At 41.3% G+C, this 24,828-nt stretch overlaps 2 protein-coding genes and 1 long non-coding RNA gene across 3 annotated transcripts; 2 read left to right on the top strand and 1 right to left on the bottom strand.

Annotated features, from left to right (window-relative positions):
• Positions 1-414: 414 nt before the first annotated feature.
• On the bottom strand, positions 415-22,974 carry LOC117560074 (GRIP and coiled-coil domain-containing protein 2). Its single transcript, XM_034236832.1, has 24 exons — positions 22,732-22,974; positions 21,977-22,039; positions 21,752-21,836; positions 21,596-21,675; positions 21,382-21,486; positions 20,087-20,591; positions 17,640-19,498; positions 16,500-16,563; positions 16,265-16,365; positions 15,923-16,021; positions 14,852-14,971; positions 12,517-12,681; positions 11,843-11,947; positions 10,927-11,089; positions 9,471-9,571; positions 9,180-9,257; positions 8,929-9,066; positions 7,764-7,876; positions 7,225-7,401; positions 6,659-6,867; positions 4,689-4,913; positions 4,266-4,405; positions 2,241-2,442; positions 415-2,114 (listed from the first exon to the last, which is right to left on the bottom strand). Exons 1-24 carry the CDS (start codon positions 22,735-22,737, stop codon positions 2,041-2,043), a joined length of 4,977 nt encoding a protein of 1,658 aa, XP_034092723.1. The 5' UTR covers positions 22,738-22,974; the 3' UTR covers positions 415-2,040.
• Positions 2,680-3,906, top strand: tmem223 (transmembrane protein 223). Its single transcript, XM_034236833.1, has one exon. It carries the CDS (start codon positions 2,845-2,847, stop codon positions 3,637-3,639), a length of 795 nt encoding a protein of 264 aa, XP_034092724.1. The 5' UTR covers positions 2,680-2,844; the 3' UTR covers positions 3,640-3,906.
• Positions 4,371-5,699, top strand: LOC117560076. The gene is made up of 2 exons (XR_004571112.1): positions 4,371-4,929; positions 5,465-5,699. It is a non-coding gene; the product is annotated as an uncharacterized LOC117560076 (long non-coding RNA).
• Positions 22,975-24,828: the final 1,854 nt, after the last annotated feature.

The raw sequence follows: 24,828 nt of genomic DNA, 5'->3' as shown, positions 1-24,828 counted from the left end.
TTTAATTGTTGATTCCTCCCCTCACTGCGTCATGACACTAGAAACCACATTTATTTCCTTAAAAGGAAAGCCCCTACTCCCCCTTGCCTCCTTCAATAAGGAAGAAGACTTCCTAGGCGAAGAGAAGGGGAAAATCTCCCTGTCCAGCCATAAAATCAAGGTTTTCCAAATCTGAAATCAGGATGTCAACAATATAAGCAGTTTGGTGTTCTTTTATGTTGATGTTTTCATCCTGATTCACTATCTGGTTAAATATCTGTAAAATGAACGCTTAAGGTGCTTGGCAACAGTATAATTCTGAAATAAAGGTGTGACTGTGATTTTTGAAAAACAAACCAACAAACAAATACAAATCTGGCAGCTGACCAGCAGATTCAAAGTTGCAAAATGCTTTAAAATAAAAGTAATCGGAAATATGTTCTTCTCCATTAACTTTATTTTAGTTTACAGTCAGAAATAACAGGAACAATAAACAAGAGCTGTCTCTGAAATAAATTGTGAAGTAGTTAACATACTGTTACTGCTTACAGATGAAATGTTATAGTTACGGTAATTTCTCATAGCTTCTGTTGACATTAACCATCATAAATATAAAAGCCTTTGATAAAAATACATTCACTTATGCTGATGCTATCACAAACAAAGCTGCCACTGGAATGAAAAAAAACCCGGGAAATTAACTTCATTTTGTTTGCAAAGTGGAATGGATGTAAAGTAAGAGGGGGTGGATGTGCTTTCTATGCAGAATTGTCTCTTTTCCCACCTTCACAGGGAGGTCAGAGGTCATGGTCAGACACTGTAAAGAGCAGCACCCAGGGAGGACGTGCCTAATGTCCCGTCCTTCAACAAGACAGTTGAGCAGATGAAGTTGCAACAAATCTTTCCTGTTCAGTGATTAAACAACAGTGCAACATCCGACAAAACCAAAAGTATTCCCAAAATAGACACCATTGAAATCATAATTTGGCATTAAATAATAACATCAGCCACAACAAGCAGTAACGACAAATTACACAGTAACCAGAACAAAAATCCCAAACATCACTACAGGATATGATGAATCAAAACTCAAGGAATGAAAATAAGAACCGGTCCAAATCTCAGAATGAGGCATTAGTTAACAAATGCGAAAACAGTGAAAAAAAAAAGATGACATGCGGTCAAACTGTACACATGCACACCTTCGTACTTTAAGTGAAATTATGATAAACATTTATGGTTTAGCATGTTTTAACCCATACATTCAACAAAAACACTTACTGCTTGTTTTTTTTTTTAAAGAATGTAAGCTTTCTTGATGTCTTTTTTCTACCATCCAGGCCACAATTAATTAAAAAAGAGCATGTTTCATGTGAATTTACATACTTCAAAAATGAAAAACATGGCTGCTGTCTCAGGTAGTAAAATGCTCTTAAACTTTCTTTAAAAGAAATGTGAAGCGTGTTTGATATGAACCAAAAGAACAAGCATAGTCCATTAAGTGCACTGCTACACAGAGCATGCCAAATATAAGTCTAAAAGTGATGTTCAAGTTGTATCATGCCATACCCCACTCAGTTTTCCCTTCAATTAATTATTCTCCCATAATATGTGCACATTGTCTAGGGGTATACAATGTTTTTCAAAGTGCTAATGATGTCTCAATGCACTATGAGCTCCACTTCAAAGAACCTTTAAGTCCAGTAAATATCGTATAAATATATTTTTCAATAGTTAGAGTAAGGAAGACGGAAATAGTTCTCAGTTCACTTGATTTGCAAGAGATTAAGAGATTAATGTAACTACCAAACGGCAAATTAAAATCAATATTTATGTAAAAAGTATGGTTGAATCTTTTACACTCAGTTCCTCATCCTTTTTCTGATATATTTCTTGGTCCCTTCTATCGTACACTCATATTTTGTAGAATGCCCTAACCAACCACTTTGTGACTTGAATAAACAGCATCACATCTTAACACACATTTTCACAGAAAAAGGCGCAATAACAATCTTAATATGCTCCTATTGTTTACTTTTTTGAGTTGGTTGATCATCAATTCTATCTGATCCCAGACCAGCTGTGTAGATAGGAGCTCCATCCTGAGCCTCGAGACCCAGACCCCTCTTCCTCACCTGCACAAAGGACAGCAAAGAACGACCGGTCAGATTTTAGGGAGAAATAATTGATAGTAAAATCATGATTAAGAGATGTATTATTTAGAATTTCAGTTGGTGTTCACCTGGTCTCTTGGTACATACCTTGTGCAATGGCAGCCAGTTTGCTTTTCTCCTCTGGACTGAGCTGCAGCATAGTGTGGATGACAGGGAGCAGCGCCTGCCTCTCGCTGCCAGACTGCAGGAAGATGAACTGCAGCAGAACGTTCTTCAGATACTCCAGGTTGGCCACACTCTTCTCTCTCTCGTGGTTTCGCTCAAGACGACGCACTTCACTCTTCAACAACTAATAGGTAGAACACATCAGCATTGTTAATAAATAATACTATTTTCTTTCAATAGGCAACCACTGTATGCTCAAATAAGATATTTATGTTTTTTTATTAGATATTTATTGATAAAAATGTCTTCCATCTGCCGCATGTAGACCATGGATGTATAATAAACGTTGTAGACTCAAATTGTACACTTCAACTTTTGTAAACCGGTTGTGTATTTGTCTCAATAAAGTTGGTTTAAAAAAACGACGTCACGCATAACAAATATGGCGGCGCCCTCTGAGCTGCGGCTGTCAAGAGTGTTGGGAGATAAGCGTTAAACGTTACAACAACGATTACTAAATTGATATTATAAGATACTTTAGTTTTAACAGGTGTTGGAGGAATACATTTGTTTAACGTCGTGAAAAATGGGATTAGAGCGGCTGCTTAGCGGGGCACTGCAGTGTTACTCCAAACAGTTTCGTCTCGTTAATATTCAGCAAAAAGTCTTTCAAAATGCGTCGATATCCACACAGACTACATCGAGCAAGGCCACCATAGTTAACCGGGTTACATGTGCAGCAGGTTTGTGGAGGATTATCGTCCCCACAAGCCTCCGCGGTGCCTCCGCTCACACACAGCCGGTTGTCCGCCTCTCTTCCTCCGCCCAGCCCTCAAGAGATGTCACCCTGTTCCAGCACGACAGGACCCGCTTCTTCCGGCTCCTCTCGACCTTCTGCGGCGCCCAGTTACTTTTCTGGACGTACATGGGCTACTTCGCTTTCACCGGGCTCAGAGACACAGGGGGTAAGGGGAAAGTCAAGCAGCCCAGCACCACGGGACTGGCCGGGATGTGGAGCTTCGAGATGAACCTGGGCTCCAAAACCTGGAGGTACGGCTTCACGGTGGGCTGCGTGGCAATAGGAGCATGGATTGTCGGGCTCGGGGCGCTGTTCTGCAGGCGCTCCGTCAGCAAAGTGGTGTTGCACCAAGGGGGGAAGATGGTGACCGTCTGCACACAGTCCCCTCTGGGACCAGGCCAAGGCCAAACAATAACAGTCCCACTGTCCCAGGTAGCCTGCTATGCTCACAGGCAGGAGTCCCCCTCATTCATCCCGCTCAGGGTCAAAGGACACAAGTTCTACTTCCTTCTGGACAATGAGGGGACCATAACCAATGCTAGGCTGTTTGATGTCACTGTTGGGGCCTACCGGTCAATTTAAGCAAAGCAAAACTTTGTTGGACACCTAATGCCACGTATGTGATTTAACATAGCTGCCAAACAAATGTCAGTTTCTGTTTGATTGTCTTTTGTCAATTAAATCATATCTGAGATCAAATGTGTTATTTGGATATTGAGGATCATTTAAAGAAGGATGTTAAATTTGAGATAATTTAAAGTTTTTTTCTATTTGGAATCATTTACGATGAGCGGTGTTGCGATATACTGGTATTGATAAAAATGAAATTGATATCAAAATAATGCAAATCCAGCGTCTCATAAACCATTTGTTTGTCTTCTTTTTCTCCCCTTCCCTGCCCACGCTATGGTTACAGACTCGTTCTCCTCCTCCTTACGCTCCTATTGTGAGTGTCATTTATTTGCCGAAAGCTGAATTTGACAAGCCTTATTATTTCTTCTTATTATTTTTTTAAATCCAAATAGATATCCCAGTTATATCATTATTGTGAATTATTTTGGCCAGGAGAATAGAGAAGAGAAAATCTGATAGTGACAGCCCTACTAAGAATAACTACTTATTTTAAATCTAATTATATAACTAACAAACAATTTGAATTAGCTTAAAATCAAACTGACAATCGTGTCTTCTTGTGTGAGTATACGTACGGTGATCTGCTCCATGAGAACAGCATTGGTGGCCTCCGTTTCATGCAGGAGGCCGTTCATATGCTCCATACTCCGCGTGGCCGTGCTCAGCTTCTGACTGAGCTCTTCTTTGGTCGGCTCCACGGTCCACACGAATGGCTCTAAAGGGAAGACCAAAAAACCCACTCGTTAAAGCTCACTGTTTGAAAAAGCATTGCTTATATTGTGTGTTATTGTTTCTGAATCTCCAAAGTAACTCAAGTTATAAAATACTTGTAGGCATAAAAAGTACAATATTTGCTTCTGGATTTGACTGGAGAAGAATTAGAAAGTCGCAGGGAATATAAATACTCAATTATAGTAAACGTAGTTCAAATTGTAATAAACACTTTGCTTTTATCATCTGATAAGTGTTAAAAGGAGCACTTCCTGTTTCAAACACACCTTGTTTGGGGTTGGGGGAGGTGAGAAGCTGCTCCAGAGAGGGCAGGGGCGTACGGGCAGGAGAAGAGTTCTCGGTCTCGGTGGTCTCCATTCCCTCGCCCTCCTCCCTGGCCATAGACTGCAGGTCGCTGAGGGTCATCAGTCCCAGCCCCGCCTGGTTGGGATCTGTGTTTCTGCGGGAGTCCGACATCAGGGACTTACGGCTGGACTGCACAACTACTGAATCTGAAAGAGTTCAAGGGTTGGTAGAACACCACATTTTGTTATTTATTGTTTTTCAAATGAATAGAAGCATACTAAACAGCAAAAATGTGCTTAAACAACAGAAATGTACAACCTACTCCTAACATAATATACACAATTGATCCTATATGCATTATACAAGTGTTCAAGGTAGTGGCAGTATTAACTGTAAATAAATAAGGGCTTTAGATATACCAAGACATATTTAGAGTAAAGGCTAGTGTATATCTTTTTGGGATGTTTAAAGCAATATGATCGGTCCATCCCCACACTGAGCAGAATCCCTATTCATTTGCAGTTACTCAAAATTGTAAATCAGTGTCCTACTTCTTTGTGACATGAGGGGGCACCAGACACACTCTGCTGTTAACCAGTTCAGCTGGCATGAACAATGACAACAAGTGTGAATAGAAGGCGAGAGGGTGCTTTGAAAGAGTGGGCGGACAAAAGAGAAGATTATGATTAATGCACCTGACACTGAACCAAAAGAGCAGACAGACACTAAACCAATCTCTTCTCCTTCCCACCTCCAGGTGGCTGCCTCTGCACGTGCGGCTGAGTGAGAAGAGCAAGACGCTGGTGCATTTATCAGATCAAATGCATCTGAGTTTAGACCAGATTTTGATGTGTGGTCTGGATTCAGAGAAACGTACAATCAGGTTGATGGTTTCCCGGGCTCGAGGCCAGTACAAAGCTGAGGTGGAACAGTAAACTTGAGAGCTCACAGTGCCAAGAGCAGAAACAGTAATACAAATCTTGAGTCTATAATAATGTTGCTTTTTGTTTTACTGTACTTTCCCGACCCTTGACACAACACTCTGGAGGACAGATTCAAGAGAATGAAGTTGCATCTGGTTAAAGAAAGATATGGAATGGGGGTTGGGGGCACCAATTCCTACTGGAATAAAATTCCTGGACCACTCTTTAAAAAAAAGCAGTTGCTTTTACCCAATTCTAAATTGTAAAAAAAGCCTGTTTCTGTAATTAATTTGTGTGTTTATGTACTGTTTAGATTAGAAAGCAAATGGGACAAGACATTATATTGAACATCGATCAATTTCACAGTTTTGTCACAGTTGATTCATAAAATAAAATATGAGGCTAGTAAAAATTGTCCAGGGGCCGGCAGTTTTACGACCCACCTGTCCACTACGGCCAGGGACACACACTGATGTTGGAACACCCTTCTGCTTTTTAACTACCATTAAATACAGCTGTAAAAAGGCTGAAATATGACTTTCAGTAAATGCTAAGATTGGCCTCGTATATCGAGTTAATCCTGGCCTGCATGTGTGAGCCGCTAATGATGAGTCTCTCCAGATGCCACAGTGAGCCGTGTGCCACACTGAGAGGCGGGGACGGAGCTGAGGAGCCTCGCCAACACCTGGCCAGGCTGAGTGACAGAAGAAGAAACACACACACACACGCTTTCCTTTCCGAGTCATCACCGTGTGTTTTTGCTGTTTGACTCCAGGGGGCAGCTGTGTGGGAGGTGATGAATGAGCATCCAGGGCCCCTCAACTGATAAACACACCAACATGCCCCTTCCTGTATTCACTCTTTTATAATTTCTCTTATAGAGTAGCAGAGAAAACAAGACAGAAAACCTAGACAATCTTTATACGATTCAATTCATGTTAGTCCACTGCCACTTTTTAAATAGAATCAGGTAGTTATTGCCTGATTATTTTAAACTGATCATGTTTTGAACTTGCCGTCATACTTACTGTTCTGGCTCTGCAGGTTGTAGAGCTGCTCCTCGATGCGGGTCAGCTGGCCCTGCAGGGTCTCCACGGTGGCTCGGTGGTCGTCCTGCAGCTTCCTCAGCTGCTCCCTGTAGGTCTGCCTCTGGGCCTCCACCTGTGAGGACAGGTCAGCCTGAGCCTGGGTCAAGTCTGTCCTCAGAGCCATGTTCTCCGCCTGCAACGGCAGCAGCCTGGAGGGGGAGACAGAGAAAGAGGTGATTAAAAGTATGATTTAGAGACTTTTCATTCAGTACAAAATGTACAGTAGCCCTGAGAGGCAGGTGCTATTTTCTAAGTCTGGATGGGTATTTTTTCTTTTCCTTTAACTGACAAATTGTTCCGTACTTTGTTTAATGTGCTTAAAGTGCCATGTCTGCAAAAAAAGAAATACAAATATTTTGAAAAAAAGCACAAACTCTTGCTGTCAGAATGCTTATAGGGAGTGTGAGAGAAGTTACAATCAATCAAGATGGTACTTTGGCAAAATCAAGACAAGCAAGGGTAAATTAACAACTAGAGACAAATCAAATTTGACCAATCCAGCTGACCTCTCGCGGAGCTCGGCCTCCTTGCTGACGGTCTCCTGGAAGATCCTGTTGTGTCTCTCCAGCAGAGCGTCGTGCTCACTCTGGAGCTGCTGCAGCTCTGCCGTGCTGCTCTGAAGGCTCTGCTGAGTCTCTGCCAGCCTGGACCTCAGCTGTTCCACCTCAGAGGACAACTGCGTCCTGCCAGACACATAACCACATATTCAGTATATTCATATCACTCTTTGTGTGTGTTAACGGACACATTCTGCTACATGATGCTTGGTCTAATAAGGTCATTTATTGCCTGTAACAGAAAAATATTATACTCACTTAGTTACTTTAATAATATAATTGTGTGGATAACATGTAGATATTCTTTGTATAGTTTTAATATTTTTGATGGTGTAGCTATTAACGCATTAGCATTCAGGTAATTTCCTGTGTGCGTCTCTCTATGGAATAGTTTTGATTGACAGCATGCAAATCACCACCCATATTTCTGAGTGCCTCCCTGCATCTTCCTTTGTCATGGAAATTGGTCACACAGGTTTTGTCCTTACCTGTCAGAGTCTCCTTCACTCTGGGCCGTGGTTTTACTCTTCTGCTGTTTGAGCACATTGTGGACTCGCACCTTGTAACCCTCAAACTCATTTGTCGTTGACATCAGCTCAGCCTGGAATCAGCACCAAGATGAACAAGATATTTAAAGTGAATAACACAGCATACATTTGAAATACTGTGACAGATGAACCAATTTGTAGTTGCCCTTCTGTTTGACAATTGAAGAGAAATACTGGAGGATTACATCATTTTGATGGTCTTTATTTTACTTAATTTTACCTAGGGACCTTTATTTTTAGGATATCATTTTCACTGGTTTATAAAAAACAACTGTAACTTGACTTTGGCCAAAAGTTTAAAGACCTGTAGCTATTTTAATTAGTTCACCAATTATGTTCGAAAAGTGTCTCATATAATAGGATGATGAATCATATCCCTTTACATAACTACTTTATTTCAGTGCAATGGTGCACTCACTGTACTACAGAATGTCTCTCTCTGGGATAACACCATGAGGAAACTATTTCAGAAATGTTCATTCAATTCTACATTTTGATATGAAAATATTGTATCTACCTCATGCTTGAGCAGATGCATATGATATAAAAATGTCTCTAAAAAGATGGAAGACTGTTAGGTACCGATACAAAATCCATGGAAATATGTGACAGACAAACAATATGATCAGTTTGCCCGCTGGTTTTTGGTTGGTTAAACATTTGCACTTTAACAGCGAGTTCATGTTAGGATGTTTCAAAGAATGATCTTAAACTTCTTGCTTTTTAGTCAAAAAGGTCCAGTCACATCACGCTTGTTGCTAAAACAAGTAACTAATGAATGGATCAGTCCTTTGATAATCGACAACAAACAAAGTTTCATAATTGACTGTTTTATTCATGCACTAAGCAAAAGTACAAAAACATTACAGCGACCAGCTTCTTATACAGGCGTTCTTTAACTGATGGTCATAGCACACAAGCAATAACAAAGGTGTCACTTTGAGCCTACGACTAAAACGATTCATCAGAAATAACTGAGAGATTATTAAAGAAAATAGTAATGAGTCATAGCTCTATATTACATCGCTCTCCAGGAACTTTGCATACATTAAGGATGGACATTGTGTGTGTGTGTGTGTGTGTGTGTGTGTGTGTGTGTGTGTACCTTAGCAATGTCCCTCTCCTGCTGCAGGCTGTTGATGCGTTGCTGCAGGGAGCTGCTGCTTCTCTGCTGCTGTTCCAGCGCAGACCTCAGCTGCTCCTGCAGTTGATGGCGCTCGGCCATCAGCTCACATGCCTCAATCTCAATGCACAAACACCCACACACTTTAGCATGTGACTTATTCATTCGTAGAACTATATATTTGATCAAAAGGGATAGCTGACAGAAGTTGTGCTGATTGGTGCTTGTGTTACCTTGGAGCTTTCTAGCTGCTGTTGGTTAGCCTCCAGATCTCCCTTCAGAGAGGCCTGCAGCATCATGAGGGAGCTTTCCTGAACACACACACACACACACACACATAAACAAATTGAAATTCATACACTCGTATTACCAAACTCGGCAATATGCACAAATGATTAACTACACCCTATATCTTCAAGGCCTACCCCTCAATAATGCCCACACATGGTTGCATGACACCATTTACATTCATCAGGCAGCAGTGTTGCACTAACACAGCGGGACACACACACACAAAAACAGACCTGCATTTTGGCATCGGCCAACTCCTTCTTGGTCTTCACCAGCAGCTGTTTCATCTTGGAGGTCTTCTCCTCCCCCTGGTCCAGCTGGGACTTCAAAGTCTCTGGAGACACAATTACACAGGCACATGTGAGCAGACACATACAAATGGTTTAGCTGAAATAAACACAGTTTTTTCAGTATTTCAGTGTTTTATTTCACAGCTTGACAGTGTCAACCAACAGGAAACGGAGTGTGACAGAAAAGACAGGCAGAATACAGACGGCCCTGCAGTAGGGCTGCTCAATTAATCGTATTTTAATCTCAATTACGATTTTGGCTTGCAACGATTATGAAAACAACATAATCGAAATAAAATGATTTTTTTTTTTTTTTTATTATAATTTTTTTATTTTGCATTGATTATTTTTTTATTAGATTGGTTTTTCAGTTGAATTATACTCAAAGTTCAGGGTAATCAACTGTTGAAAACATACTGTTCACATTTTTTTTTCAATAAATTGATGTTTTCAAAGTGGATAATCGTTTTTAATAAACGTGATATCAATTATTGACCCAAATAATCGAGATGATGATTTTTGCCATAATCGAGCAGCCCTACCCTGCAGTAATATGGTAGGCAGTAAATCATTAGGGCTTTGCAGGAAGAATACATGTTAACCCTCAGTTAATGGAGAACTAAAACTGTTCACTTACTTATCAGGCCTGTAGCATATATCACTTTGTCAAAAATAAATAACCTAGAGTTCAGTCTTTTATTAAAAATCATTTCCCTGAAGTGAATCCCCCTGGTTTGAAAGAGGGTAGTATAGAAAATGATGAGAGAGAGGGGTGAGGTGTGTCTAACCACAAGTCAGGATGTAAACCCGGGATGTTGCGGTTTTATGGCTTGCATTTAAACAAAGACACTCCCTTTTATTAAACATCCTATTTGAGCAGGTCAGTTTCAGCCATACCTGATACAATGGCTCTGATGTGGGTTGTCTCATTTGTTACAGTACAATACATATTTATTGTATAATTGTCAAATAACAAACAGGTTTCCAATTATTTATTATAGCAGTATACAGTATTTATCCTACAAGTATTTCATTTTTCATTCTGTTTATTTCTTTACCTTATATTAATATAGTGTTCTTATTCCTGACACTTACTTGCACCATTGTGTTGAACTATTTGATGTATTTTTCTTTTGATACATGATATGTTGAATGAGTCTGAGATTCAAGTTTTTCATCGCCATCAACTACACTGTAGCTATGTGAATATGACACATAAAGCCTTTGAGGTTGTACAGGTCTGAACAATCTTCAAATACTAATTTTGTGGAATCACGCTGTTCTTATTCTTATGCATTTTCTACATAATTATATATCCATCCTTCAGCTAGACCTGCCTATATTTAAAGGGGTGTGAAGGGGCTGCAGCCAACCCCAGCTGACATTGTATCACACATACGGATTTCCTGTTTGAGTGTGTCCTCCTTCTGGTTCAGTGTGTTTATCTGGGCCTTTAACTCCACGGCACACTCCTCTCCATCTACGAGTTTGGCGTTGAGTTCTTTCACCAGTCGCTCGTAGTCGGCCATCTCCATGTCCAGCAGAGAGCTCTGCTGCGCCTCCTGCAGGCGGAGCCAACATACAATCAGTACAGTGAACATGTTGCAAAGGTTTACGGGAAAGGGTTTAGAGTTGAGGTTGACTTTCAACAACTGGCTATCTTTATCCAAAATGTAATTGAAAGAGAATATCATTTTTAAGCCGTTGTTATATTTAAAAAATATATTCTTAAACATTTCATTTGTATTCTTTAGTGGACTGAAGTAGGTCTCACAAAAATGTAGAATCATTGAATAACAATGACAATTCCCTCACACCCTTATATTTCATATTTTAAAGATGAATATATGTTTGTAGTACTTTGTACAGGGAAGTTTACAGTTTAATAATAAGGCGGAACTTGAAGACATTACACATTTCTTCATCACTACTCTAAAATCAATAAAATCCAATATATCATTATTCGTTTTTTCTATACTCTCAAAGACGATTATCTGTATGGACCTCAAGAAGTCTGTGTTTTTTGGACATGAAGTCAGAGCTCCTGGCAGCTTGCATGTACCCTGCTGTACTTAGAGGGTCTCCACTAATGGAAAAGAAACATCAGTTCCTGTGCTGTGGGCTAAAACTGCTCTTTCTCTCTGAGAGGTGCTACTGTAGCTGCAGGCTGGCCATCACCAGTCCAGCCGCTTGAGTGGACAGGCCCTCAGAGACACTACAGTCTGAAACGTGTGTGTGTGTGTGTGTGTGTGTGTGTGTGTGTGTGTGTGTGTGTGTGTGTGTGTGTGTGTGTGTGTGTGTGTGCGTGCGTGTACCTTGCGTAGCTGCTCCAGCTCCTGGGCAGTCTGCTGAGATTGTTGCTGCTGCTTTCGGAGCTGAGCTGTCAGCTCTTCTAACTCCTTTGTGGCAGATGACAAATCCTGGAAAAGCAGGAAAACACACAGACATGAGGACACAGAGGGGTTTTCAGTATGTATATAAAGTACATTTCATAGTTACAATATGAAATTATATTTGAACAGAATTTCAAGGAAAAATCCGATAAGAAAATTGTGAATGGACGCTGGTTTCAATCCATGTGATTGTCCGGGGTTAGTTCATCACGATAAGAGATACACGTCAACCAGTCAGAAAACTATTATTCCATTGCAGAACTATTCTTTTTACATCAATCAGATGCCATTTATACGTCATGTATTTGCTGAAACTGTTCATTGCTTTGTCCAATTCATATTTGCTTTTATCAATTCACCAACTTTGCCCAAGCAGCAAAGCATTAACACTTTTTTGTGATTTCTCTAAATTTGTTCACGTTGTTTGCATAAAATTGGAACAGGTGGAGTTAAAAAAAACAGTCATAGTTTAGTCTAAGGTTTCCCTCACTGAGTGTTGCTTTATAAGATCCGTTTACAGACAAAATTGGGAGCAGAGGCTGGCATGACCTCTGATAAGTACATGAGTACAGAGTATCCTTCTCTCATATTTCTACCTTGATCTTCTGTTCTTTCATCAATCTCTCTGCCAGCAGGTCTCTCTCCAGAGCGGCTGACTGTCTCTGCAGCTCCTGGTTTTGTGCTTCCTGCTGCCTCACTGTGCTCCTCGTGGTCTCCAGGCTGGCCAGCAGGTCCTCCTTCTCACAGCTCAGTGTTTCAATCTGTAAAAGCATTCACAATTTAGACTACTAACCCTTCAAGATAGCAACTAATTATGCTTTTTGGAGTTTTCCCTTTCCTGTAGTGTTATATAGGTTTGTGTGCATGTAAACAGTCTGCCAAGAAACTCCCCCCCTGCCTGAAACGCCTCCATTGGACTCCTTTGTTTACTTCAGTAACATTATGACATCACTATGTAATACTTGTGCTTCTATTGAACCTTGGTATTAAAATGGACCGTGAACTCAAACTTGAGAGTCAGATTAAGTCGGTGGTAAAAACGAGCTTTTATCACCTGAGGCAGCTAGCCAAAGTAAAACCTTTTCTCTCCAGACAGCAGTTTGAGACAGTAATCCATGCCTTTGTCACCACCCGGCTGGATTACTGTAACTCTCTCTACATGGGGGTGAGTGGGTCCTCCCTCGCACGACTGCAGCGGGTGCAAAATGCTGCAGCAAGGCTCTTAACTGGCACATATGACCACATTTCCCCTGTTTTAGCTTCTCTCCACTGGCTGCCAATTTATTTTAGGATCCATTTTAAAATTCTTTTATTTACTTTTAAATCCCTAAATGGCATGACCCCACCATACCTTGCTGAGCTGCTACAGCATTACACGCCGAACCGCCCTCTCAGGTCAGCGGACCAACTGCTCCTGAATGTGCCTAAAACCAGGTCAGAGCTCAGAGGGGACCGTTGCTTCTCTGTAGCGGCTCCCACACTGTGGAACGCTCTGCCCCTGGAGATCAGACAGGCCTCCACACTGCCTGCTTTTAAATCGCTTCTGAAAACCCACCTCTTCTCCTTAGCGTTTTAACATTTGGCATTTCAACATCTTTCAGAGTGTTGCTTTTTTGCATTTAAATTGTTTTTTGTGTGTACTTGTATGGTGTGTGAGCTGTGTTACTTTTTTGTATGCCTTGTTTTATCTATTTGCCTGTACAGCACTTTGGTCTGGAGGTTTAAAGTGCTTTATAAATAAAGTTGTATTGTATTGTATTGGCTAGCGCTCCAACACATTGTATGTAATAGGGTAAGGGACGGGACATCTCTAAGCGGTTGACTGCGCTCAGAGGGTGAAAAGAGGTGCTGCAGCACAGGCAGTATGAGAAAAATAAATACCTTTTTGAACAGGAAAGCATGGAGACATGTCCGAGTAGAGACACAAAATACAAATATGAACCTGAACATGTGCATTATATGTCCACTTGCCTTTACCAATAGATCAAATGTGACTTCATTATCAATGGTAAAAAGAAACAAGGGGTGACATATACAGAGAGACACAGCTTTGACTCTTATATCCTTAAGTGAATACATATCTGCCTTTCCTCTGGTTTAGGTAAAGGGTGCCATTAGCATGTTCAATCAAAATAACTTCTGTTTGGACTTTTTATTTGAATATTGCACATAATCAGTAGGATTTTACTGTGGTAAATTAAGCTAGGTTTAGCTTTTATTCTATAATCTTTAAAAATCCCACTACAAAAGAGACTTATTTCAGATCCAAGGTTTTCACCTGCAAATGCAAAACATAGGTAAATGTGCCAAAGCTGCATGCACACATTTCCAGAGTCATTCATGCAAATCTGACAGCGGCGGACCCTGAGGGCTTCCTCTGCAAGGAACACTGAACGAGCAGCAGCAGCAGCTACCTCTCATCATCTGTCAGCAAAACACTGAAATATGATTGGTAAACAGAGATGTCCAGACGTACTCTTAGATCCCCGACTAGCTTTCAGTCTTCCTGCCCCCCCCCCCCCCAGAGACCCACAAGAATATGAAAAGTCTCAGAAATGGTGTAGCTCTCACACGCAGCAGATGGAAGCTATACTCCGCTCCATTTACCTGCTTGTTGTTCCCTCATTGGAAAGAGACAGTTATGAGCTTGGGGAGAGGAGTATATATATATATATATAAACAAAATCTCTCCCCAGCTCACCCAGTCACATCTGATGGGCTATTTGCAGGAGCTGCGCCGTCAAGCATCGCAGCGTAAAGTGTCGCTAGCTAAAATGACTCGCTGTAAATCAGATGGTGGCTGAGTTATGCTAGAAGTATTGGAGATGTATTGCCGGAGAAAGCGGTGCTGCTGGGATTTACTGGAGGGTGAGGGCAGTCTTTGTGTTTGTTATGTGTGGGAGTGTGTGATTGAGTGTGTGTTTGTGTTACCTGTGTGACAGCACTGCTGAATCGTTTGGTCAGCTCAGCAATCTGTCTCTCCTCCTCCTCCACCTTCTCCCTCTCTTTATCCAGTTGCTCTGTCTGCCTGTCGTAGTCTATCTGCAGATTCTACACACAAATTCATTTATTACTGGAAGCCGGTTGAAGAGTTCACCGAAGGTAAACACTATGCATCTCAAACATCAGCTGTATTTACACACTCTCATTAGACACAACAGACTGGTTTCTCCTCTAATGGAGACACAGTCGTAAAGCACAGTGCATTCTGGGACAGCTTATGGGGACCTTGGGGAGTGACATCATGCGCAGAGGTCTGTTTCATAGTGAGCAGACTTCCACTTGCTAATAAGCAGCATTTTAGAAAGGCATGAAGAAGAGTGCAGCAGGAATTAGTCCTAAAACAAAGATTAGTTTGAATATTTTGCACTTCAGGTTGTCTTATCCCAAAGTCAATACGTTTTTGGTGAGATACCAAAAAAAGGCTAATAACCTTGATAGATTGCCATTATTTGTCCTACGACATTAAAACGCATGATAAATTAGACTACTGAACATTATCATGCAGTTCCCTGATGGTGGTAGTTCCTTGATATCCGAACGTTAGCGATTGCATTTACACATAAACAATCTTTAAAGTGGTGTTTATTTGTAAAGATGTAATGTGTCATCATATCATAAACATAAACGCTTTTGCCACAGACTTTAGTACGCTATAATCAAAACTCCAATGGAAGAAAATGGCTTTATGTTGAAGGAACCAGGGCGATGCTAACGTCCTGGGTAGGCCGCCAAAATTCTTCCAGCAGCCTTTTAATAATGAAATGTTTAGCGTACATACAGGATTTTGGAAAAGTGAAGATTGTTCTACTCCCTTCAGTAGACTAAACATGGTGGCATTTGATACCGCTGGACACGAAACTTCATTTGCATCCACCAGTGAGGCAAAGGAAAGTGGCTCCAGGCTAAATAATGCCTTTTGTTGTCAAAGATTAGGAAATATTTAGACACTGATACAATTACTGAAGCAGGATATTCCCGTAGTTCTTCTGTTGCGCATACCTTGTAGCCTTCAGCCCCATGGATGATATCCTTCATAGAGCTGCTCACTTTCGCCTTCTCTGCTTTCAGTGACTCTACTTTCTCCTTGAGGGAGGCAACCTGGGGGGGAATGTGTACAATCACTAATCAGAGCACAGAGGGAACAAAATAAACGGTATCAATGTTGAGCTAGTTTCCTGACCTTGGTATATTGCTTCCTTACACTACAAACTCTGGTTAAACAATCAGGAAAGACTGTAAACTCCTATTTATTATCATTCTAATGTTCAAATGTCAAGTACATGTTTAATAAAGGATAGCAATCCAACATTAACAGTATCGAAAATGCATGCTTCTCTTTACCTCTTTCTTACTGATTTCCAGCTCCTTCTTTGCTTTAATGGCAACTGCTTTGATTTTGTTCATCTTCTCGTCCTTCTCCTTGTGCTCTTTCACCAGGAGAGCTGAGGGGGCAGTAGTTATAAGACCTGAGTTATGATCATCTGTCATTTCAAACTTGCTCCAAAGGTAAAGCAAACTAAGGACCATATATTTAGTAGTTAAATATATAGTATAAATAATAACAATGTCGCCTTACCTATTTTCTTTGTGGTCTCACTGGCTGCATTCTCCTCAGAGGAAGCCGACTGGACGGCAGAATCCTGAGAGAGAAAGGGAGTGAAAAGCACAAAACATTCCAATCCAAAGTCAGTAATCGTTGTTTTTTTATCAAAATGTTCATAAAGCAAACATTCCCCCCTAAAAATGTGCATCTGTTTGTTTCTCCAGAGTTAGATACCTGGGTCAGAGTAACAGGAAATAAGAACTGCAATATTTCTAAAGTTGAAAAAAACATTTAATGTATCTTTTAGTTCATCTAGGTATATAAGATGTAGGAATTATGGCAAAATCTGCAAATGCTAGTTATTTTACAAATGTTTAATTCAGGGGTGTCAAACTCAAGGCCCGGGGGCCAAATCCGGCCCGCGACTTCATTTAATGCGGCCCCACAAGAGCTTGCAAAGAATATAATATGTTTATTATACGGTTACATGCCACTTTACAGAAGCATATTGCCCATAAACTACATGTCCCACAATGCATCTCAAATTAGACTTTTTTCTCGGAATTTGACTTTTTTTCCCTAAAATGTCACTTTTTTTGTTTTGTTTTTCCAGAATTTGGCTTTTCTTTTTAAATCATTTTGTGACATGCGTACTGAAGAGACTTGCAATTGTTTGCCCTAGACTTCTGCTTTCAGACGTAGTTAATTATGAAGTTATTACCCTATCCGATAATAATCCAATGCAGAGGCAATAATGTTATAAAATACATTATTTTATATATATTAAATATTTATATATTTATTCTTATATAGTCTTATATATAAAACTGGCCCTTTGAGTGCAACCATGATGTTAATGTGGCCCGAGTTGAAATTGAGTTTGACACCCCTGGTTTAATTACTTGTTAGTTGTTGTTAACTTGTTTTTTTAACTAAATTAACTATATTCCATTTGGGACATTTCTTGATTTGAGCATTTTTCAATTAGGGCTATCAGAAAAGGTCTGCCTGGATGAATGTGTCCTAATGACCATGTGTGACCTTATTTAAGCTTTATCTGCATGATCAAACACAACTAATGATTCAGAACATTTAGCTTGACATGATCAGGACAGCAGCATCTACATTTCCTGTGCACTAACACCAACCAAAAGCATCAGGGTCTCCCCTCACCTGCAGCGCTGCGATCTCGCCTCTCAGCTGAGCTATGATGGAGTCCTTCTCCGTCAGCTGGTCTTTGAGCTCTGTTCTCTGCTTTTCCAAACCCTCCATCTCACTCTCCACTTCCCCTTCCTCCTTCTCCTCTTCCTCCTGATCCACCAGAGACATGTGAGTCTGCAGTCTCTGGTTCTCCTCATTCATCTTCTCATTGACTGATTTCATGTCCTCCAGGTCTTTCTGTAGACCTTCAGTGTCCTTCACCACCTCCTCCAGGTTGTTTCTCAACATGTCCCTCTCCTGTTCCAGGTCTGCGATACGAGCATGGAGCTCCTTCTCCACCTCCTCTGACCCTACGGCCCCTTCGGACTGCTGCACGCTGCTCCTCAACAGTTCCCTCTCCTTTTCCAGCTCACCCACACGTGATCGGAGCCCCTCAACTTCCTCTGTGGAGTTTCTGAGCGCTTCAGAGTGAGTTTCCTCCAGAGCTGTGATGGTGGCTCGGGCCTGTTCGGTGTCTTCCGTCAGTGTATTTAACTTTGCTTCTAGGAGGTTCTTTTCAGATGTTTCTTGCTCCAGCTGAGCCTCCAGGTCTGCCAGCTTGGAGGCCAAAAGCCCCCCTGCTTCCTGGGCTTTGGAAAGGCCAGTAGAGGCCTCTTCCAATTTCTGTTGGAAGTCAGCCTTCTCTGTGGAGCGGTCTTTGATTGTCAGCTCCAAAGCAGAAGCTGTCTCCTGCATCCTTTCCCTCTCCTCTTTTAGATGTTGCACTTCATCCTCCTTCTCTTTTTCAAGAAGTTTCAACTCCTGCTCTCTGTCCCCTCTGCACACAAGCGCCTCCTTCTCCTTTTCCTCCAGCAGCCTCTGGATTTCTGTCTCTCTCTTGTCGCTCAGCTTCTCCATTTCCTCTTCTCTGTGCTGAAGCTGGGATTCTATTCTGTCCCGCTCTTCAGTCAGTGTGTTCACCATCTCTTTCAGGTCTTGGGTCATGTTTTCCTTCATGTGCAGTTGGGAGAGGATCTCCTCGTTCTGCCTGCTCACTTCCTCCACACACTGCTTCAGCTCAGACACTAAAGCAGTGTGTTCCTCCACAGACGACTGGAGTTTCTGGTCTTCACCTGCGGAGTCTTCAAGCTTCAGCTGCAGGTCTTGTAGGTTCTTCATCAGAGTGTCTTTCTCCTCTGAGATCTGATTCACCTTCACATGTAGTTCCTCCCTCTCCTGGCTGAGTTGCTCCATCTTGTCTTGGAGTTCCTGTACAGTATTGGCCCCCTGCTCTTTCATGGCTTGGTGCTGAAGAACAAACTCCTGTGTCTTCTCGCCCAGTTCTCTCTCCACACCTTGCAGCACTTCTCTCACGTGTTGACGCTCAGTCACGGCAGAGTCTCTCTCGGTGGTCAAAGCTTCCCATTTGGCCCTCAGCTCCTCTGGATTCAAGAGGTGTTGGTCTTCAGGAGCTATTGCCGACTCTTCACTTCCATCTTGGAGGGCTTCACTGTGTTGCTGTAACTCTGCATCCTGCTGCTCAGGGTTCAGGGTTATGGCTAAATCACTGGGAAGAATGTCCTTGTTCATCTGCAATTCATTGATTTTAAACTCCATCTCTTCTTTCTCCGTCTGAAACTCCTCCTTGGTTTTCTCCAGCTCTGCCTCGAGCTCACCCTTCACATTACTGAGCAGGGTGAGCTCGTCCTGTAACATGGTGTTCTGGGCTTGCAGGTCTTCCATGGGTGCTCTCACTCTCCCGGTTTCTGTCTCCTCTCCCTCACTCTGGGTGGACTCACCCTGACTGCAGGTCGACAGCTCAAGCATTTTAGCGATCCCTAAACTGCGGGGTGCTTCTTCGTCCTCCTCCTGCACATCCTGCAGGAAGCTGTCTGGAAAGATATGGCTCATGTTAGCTGGAAAAGCCATTTGAATGTCCAATGAAACAATGATTTACAGAGATAGACACACAGATACAATATTTGACAATACAGTTATAATATAAGCACTCATTGTTCATTTATTAATTTGTTCATTAGACTGGAGCACACACAATTAAAATGTGTACACCAAAACACACCTCTTCAGATTGGCTTTTAATTTGTGAATTATGTTGTGTTGCTGTTTCAATATTTTTTTATTCTATTTTATCTCGTTTTATCACCACTGTAAAGCGTCTTTGAGCACCTGAAAAAGCACTTTGAAATTAAATGTATTATTATTATTAAAATACTTAAAATGTGAAATGTGGTGAAAACTACACAAACATATATTAAAGTATTAGAAGTATAGAAGATTCCATAATAAAATAACCCGATCGTAGCAGCCCCAATTCTGCTTGCACATAAAAAGTCTCTATGCTGCAAAACTGAGTTACCCTTAGGTTTAAAAAATCTATTCAAAGTGTGCATACACACTATCACCATCTCTCTAGGAAACAGTGACGCCGACCTCTTTTGTCAAATAGAGTTCTGTTGTACCTTTGAGAGCGAGCTGCTCGGTCAGCTCCTCGTGGAGCAGCAGGAGGCGGTCCCTCTCGATCTCACAGTCCTCCTCCAGCGCCCTCATCTCCTCCTCGTGCTGCAGACCCTTGTGAGAAAGCTCCTCCTTCAGGTTCTCCACCTCCTGCTGGGCCTTGGTGAACTCCTTTTGGTGGTTCTCCTGCAGCTCAGCGATCTCCTTGGATCTTTGCTCTTGGATTGCTTCCAGTTCAGATCGAAGCGCTTCCAGTTGTGCTTCTAAGCAACGGCTGACCTCTTCAGTGCTCTCTTTTGCGCTGGCACTTTCAGCCTGGCGCTCCCTCTCTCTTTCACTCTCCCTCTCCCTGTCACTTTTTTCTCGCTCTTTAAGTAATCTCTGGAAATAAGACATCTCTTCTTGGTGTTTGTTGTCGGACTCCTCAATTGTACTTATCAGGTTTGTGATCTTTCTTTGGTGATCTTCTATCACACGCTCAAGCTCTCCTTGCAGCACTGCTACATCATCCTGCACAAAATAAGTTATATGGGGGTTTATGACAATATATGTTCCTTATAAGCATACATGCATCAATGATTGGACTTTAAAGAGCCACAGCGGAGAATAAACAGAAGGGGACAGAAGGGCAACCATGGCAACCATGCGTGGGAAGTCTTCTTCGCTGCTTTTGTGGCAGACTACAGCGCCACTTACAGGCCTGGCATATGTACTACAGCGTCTCCAGCGCTTTCGAGCAGCAATGGCCGGCCGTGGCCCAACCTCTCATTCCCCTGATAGGTGGAGAATTGCCCATATAGGCGGAGCTCCCTGTTTCTGACGTCAGAACAATTTCAAATCTGTGTCAGTCTGTATCAGATCCGTTACAGCCCCGTTTTTAGAGATTTGGGTATGGAGGAAAAGAGAGAGGGTTGTGTTTTCTGACACTTGGTGAGTTCCCTGACACACCGGGGACTCATGTATAAAAGACGTACAAAAGTGCATTTTGCATGATAGGTCCCCTTTAAACTGCACTGTAACTTTTATCCATGTATTTTTTCTTTTAATGTTTATTTTATTATCTTTGCTTTTTAATGACTGATTTCAAATGCCATTTTCTTAATGTCTTTCATTTTTTGTAAAGCACTTAGAATTGCCTTGTGTTGAAAGGGGCTATATAAATAAACTTGCCTTGCCTTGTCTTTACAATGTATGCAAATATGCTGAAATGTCCCAGTTTTCAGAGAAACAGCATAGAATTCAGTAAAACTGGCTCATTAAACATGTAATTCATATCATTAAGTATTTGTGCTGTAGTCACCTTGGCTTGCAGCTTAGTCTTCTCTAGATCTTTGCGAGAAAATGAAAGACTTTGCTGAGTTTCAGCCTTCTCCAGCAGTAAGGCATCCATCCTCTCAGTCAACTCCTGTTACACATACACACAGGATTTGCATGAGCAAGTCTGAAAATGAACTGGACATGTTAACAAATCCTTATTTTAAAGCAGACACATGATTTCTGCCCTACAAACAGACCTGTATCAGAGTGGAGTCATCTGAACTGCCATTCTTGTTTTTGGATTGCTGTTTGAGGGATTCCACTTCTTTTTCCAAAGCTGAAAGGGGAAATGTTATCACAAAGATGAACACTGTTGGTCCACAGAATCAAACTTTTAGAGCATGTATAGCTACCTCCACATCTGCCCTTCATCTTCTGCATGAGAGCCATCTGCTTCTTTGCAAACTTGATAAGGTCATCTTTGGGCAGTGTGTCCAGCTGCAAGTACAATATTTAGAAAGAAGGAATAATCTATACCAATACATATGAAACAATTAATTAACTGTACACAAATCTCAACAAATATTAGATATGTTAACATCCCTTTTATCAATAGTCTGAATTTAAATGTGCAGTACCTTGGACTTGGATGCACCTGCTGGTGATGGAGCTGGAGAATCTCCTCCGGTACCACTAGGCTCCTGTTTCAGTGAAAGGAAAAAAAGGCAAACCTAAATATGTGCAGATTGTAACAATAACATTTCAAAACTCTGCTATTCCTTTTTTTCCCCATGCTTGACAAAAGACCAGTCTCCCAGTCAGTACTAGTAGCCTCCAGTATTTCCTTTGAAAATCAAAAATATAATGTCGCTCTGTTGGTCTGAAAAATGTAAAATTGACAGAGCATGTTTTACCAGCTCATACGTTTCATTGGGAGCTCATGTTTTATTCAGCATGTACCATAGGCATGTACAATAAGTCAAAGTATTTCAATGTGGGCTTAAAATGGTTCATATGTCCCTGTATCAACAGTGACACAATGAACTTGATGGTAGAGGAAAGTTATGAAAAACGGTGAGGCATCAGGTTTAATATACCGGTTGTTTCAGAATATAATATATGTAATACTGTATAGTATGTTAATGTCCTTACAAGTAACGTTTTAGTCGATATTGAGTACATTTAAATAAGAAGGTTTGAAGTGAAGTTCGCTAGTAAACAGGACAACCGGGTCCCTTAACATGTTATTGCTTTACAGCCCTGTTCCAATGTCCAAAGCACAACTCTATATACAGCAGAGCATTATATGTTAAGCTTATTTGAAGATGCTATACAGTTATTACTAAATTGTTTCAGACTGGCTAAAGCTAACCCCTCGACACTGAACACTTACCTCCATCTCAGTCGATGTTTAGATACTTCTCAGTCGTCTGTCAGGCAAACAGAGATAACCGGTATGTCGACCGGACAGAGTAAAAGCGAAATCTGTAATATCTTTTGCGATTTCTCGAGGTTTAATACGAAAACATCCCCTCTGTTTTGATTTTGAGTTACCAGCCGCTAAAGCAACGACTTGCTTCCGCAAACGTCAACCACGTGACGTCAGACTGTACGTCACGCGTCAAACAGGATCCTGGCTCGTGGTTAAGTCCTGTCGCAGCAACAATGGCAACAATTCTCCATTATTTTATGGATGCTTTAATGTTTGAATTTCCCGGATTGATGTTGATGTTGTATGGGTCTGAGATGTATACAGAATCAGGATGTAATTCTTTGGGAACATTTTGATCTGGACAGAAAGTACGTCTTAACCCTGATTTTCACCAAATCAAGTATGACATTTAACATACTTTGCAACAAAAGCAAAGCGAACCAACCAGATAGTCATCAGCATTAAAGTTATAATGCCTAACATGCTTTTTTAATTAAAAAACATATTTACCCATTTCCCTCCTATTGTTTTTGTTTTGTTGCTGTTTTATCAATTCAAGATCATCAAGTAAAAATGATTAATTTGAAAAAAAGTTATTCCAGAATCCCAAAAATGTTTGTCTTTTTTTTCTTTGACAGACTTTTGTACTTATTGGGTACAGCCACCTGAATTAACTGAACAGTATTCGTCTGTTTAAATGAATGCTGCAATTAAAAATATTAGTAAGAAAATTAACTGACACCCTTTGAACACCTTGTGTTACCAAAACATTATTCTCTTACTCTTAAACCACTGTTGCATATTTGCAATATGACAAACGGCAGTGTTCCCTGGAGGCAAACATGTCATTAACCACACAGTGCAGCAGGGGGGCTCCAGCATGTGTCAAACTGAATAAAGAAAAGGTCAAATTAAGACCTTTAGCCTGTTTTTAAAAAAAAGAACTGGTTCCAAGGCAATTACATCGGGAGTCCAAACGTGATTGTAAAATAAAAGATACAAAGTTGAATGCAAATTGTGGCCCATAGCCACAGAAACAATAAACAGGGACCATACATTAGTTATGCTCTTGTTTATACAATGTATTAAATGTATTTAATAGCATTCTGACATATGGTAAGATCATGAAACCGCATCACATGTCCTTTTAAGTAAGGAGAAGCATATCCCAATCGTTTTTAGAATTGTATCAAATGCATTACAATAAACACATTTCTTAGTGATTAAATTATATTTTAAAAGAGCTCAATATAATACAAATTGCATCTCCTTCCAATGAACACAATTAAACATGTTGACATAGCACCTGCATAGAAATGAACAGAAAACGCACAGATCTTGATTGCAAAATAAAGGTGATGTAGATGTACGAAACCCAGATATCGACAGCTTGACATGGAGGCTTCTGAGTATGTAGCTGAGAACCTAAAACCAACTGTTCCGATTGTTTGTTTTTCACTGTGCAAGGCCACATGGGGCATAAAATCATCCCAAAGCTGTCTAATATATCATGATGTTGTTTTTGAGACTGCTATGGGAGGTTGGCCTGGGTTTGACATCAGGCCTGTCACAAACTCAGTGGACGGCTGTGCTTCTGTATTCCTATCACGTAAGCTCCAGTTTTATCTGTTGAATATGGAGAGCGTCTGTTTTGACAAAAGTGATAGAAGCACTGACGGAGGCAGCTTAGCGAGATGCCTCTCATCTTGACAAGGCTGGGCTGCTCTGGGCAGAGGGGCAAAAGCTCGGCCGACTTCCTGTCTCATCTGGAGGAGACCCTTCTCTTCCTTCCACCCCGCCCGGGTCAAACACACCCATCCATCACAGCCCCTCCCTTGTTTTCTCCCAGGGCATTGAGCAGTATTTTGCAGCCATTTTTCACCCCCCACTCTCGGCCGTCAGTCAGGGACGGCTTTGCAGTAATATAACTGACACCGGCTGGCGTACAGGGAGTAATGAATAGCCTGGCAGGGTCTATCAGGAGGAGCGACAGAAACTGCTTCTCTCGGTCTCTCTTTTTATTTCTATCTCTCTCTCTCTTTGTCTCAACAATCACCA

This window comes from Gymnodraco acuticeps, unplaced genomic scaffold, assembly GCF_902827175.1.
Source record: "Gymnodraco acuticeps unplaced genomic scaffold, fGymAcu1.1, whole genome shotgun sequence".
Taxonomy (NCBI): domain Eukaryota; kingdom Metazoa; phylum Chordata; class Actinopteri; order Perciformes; family Bathydraconidae; genus Gymnodraco; species Gymnodraco acuticeps.
The sequence above is the reverse complement of the archived record's forward strand: the minus strand, read 5'-3'. Positions and strand labels throughout refer to the sequence as shown.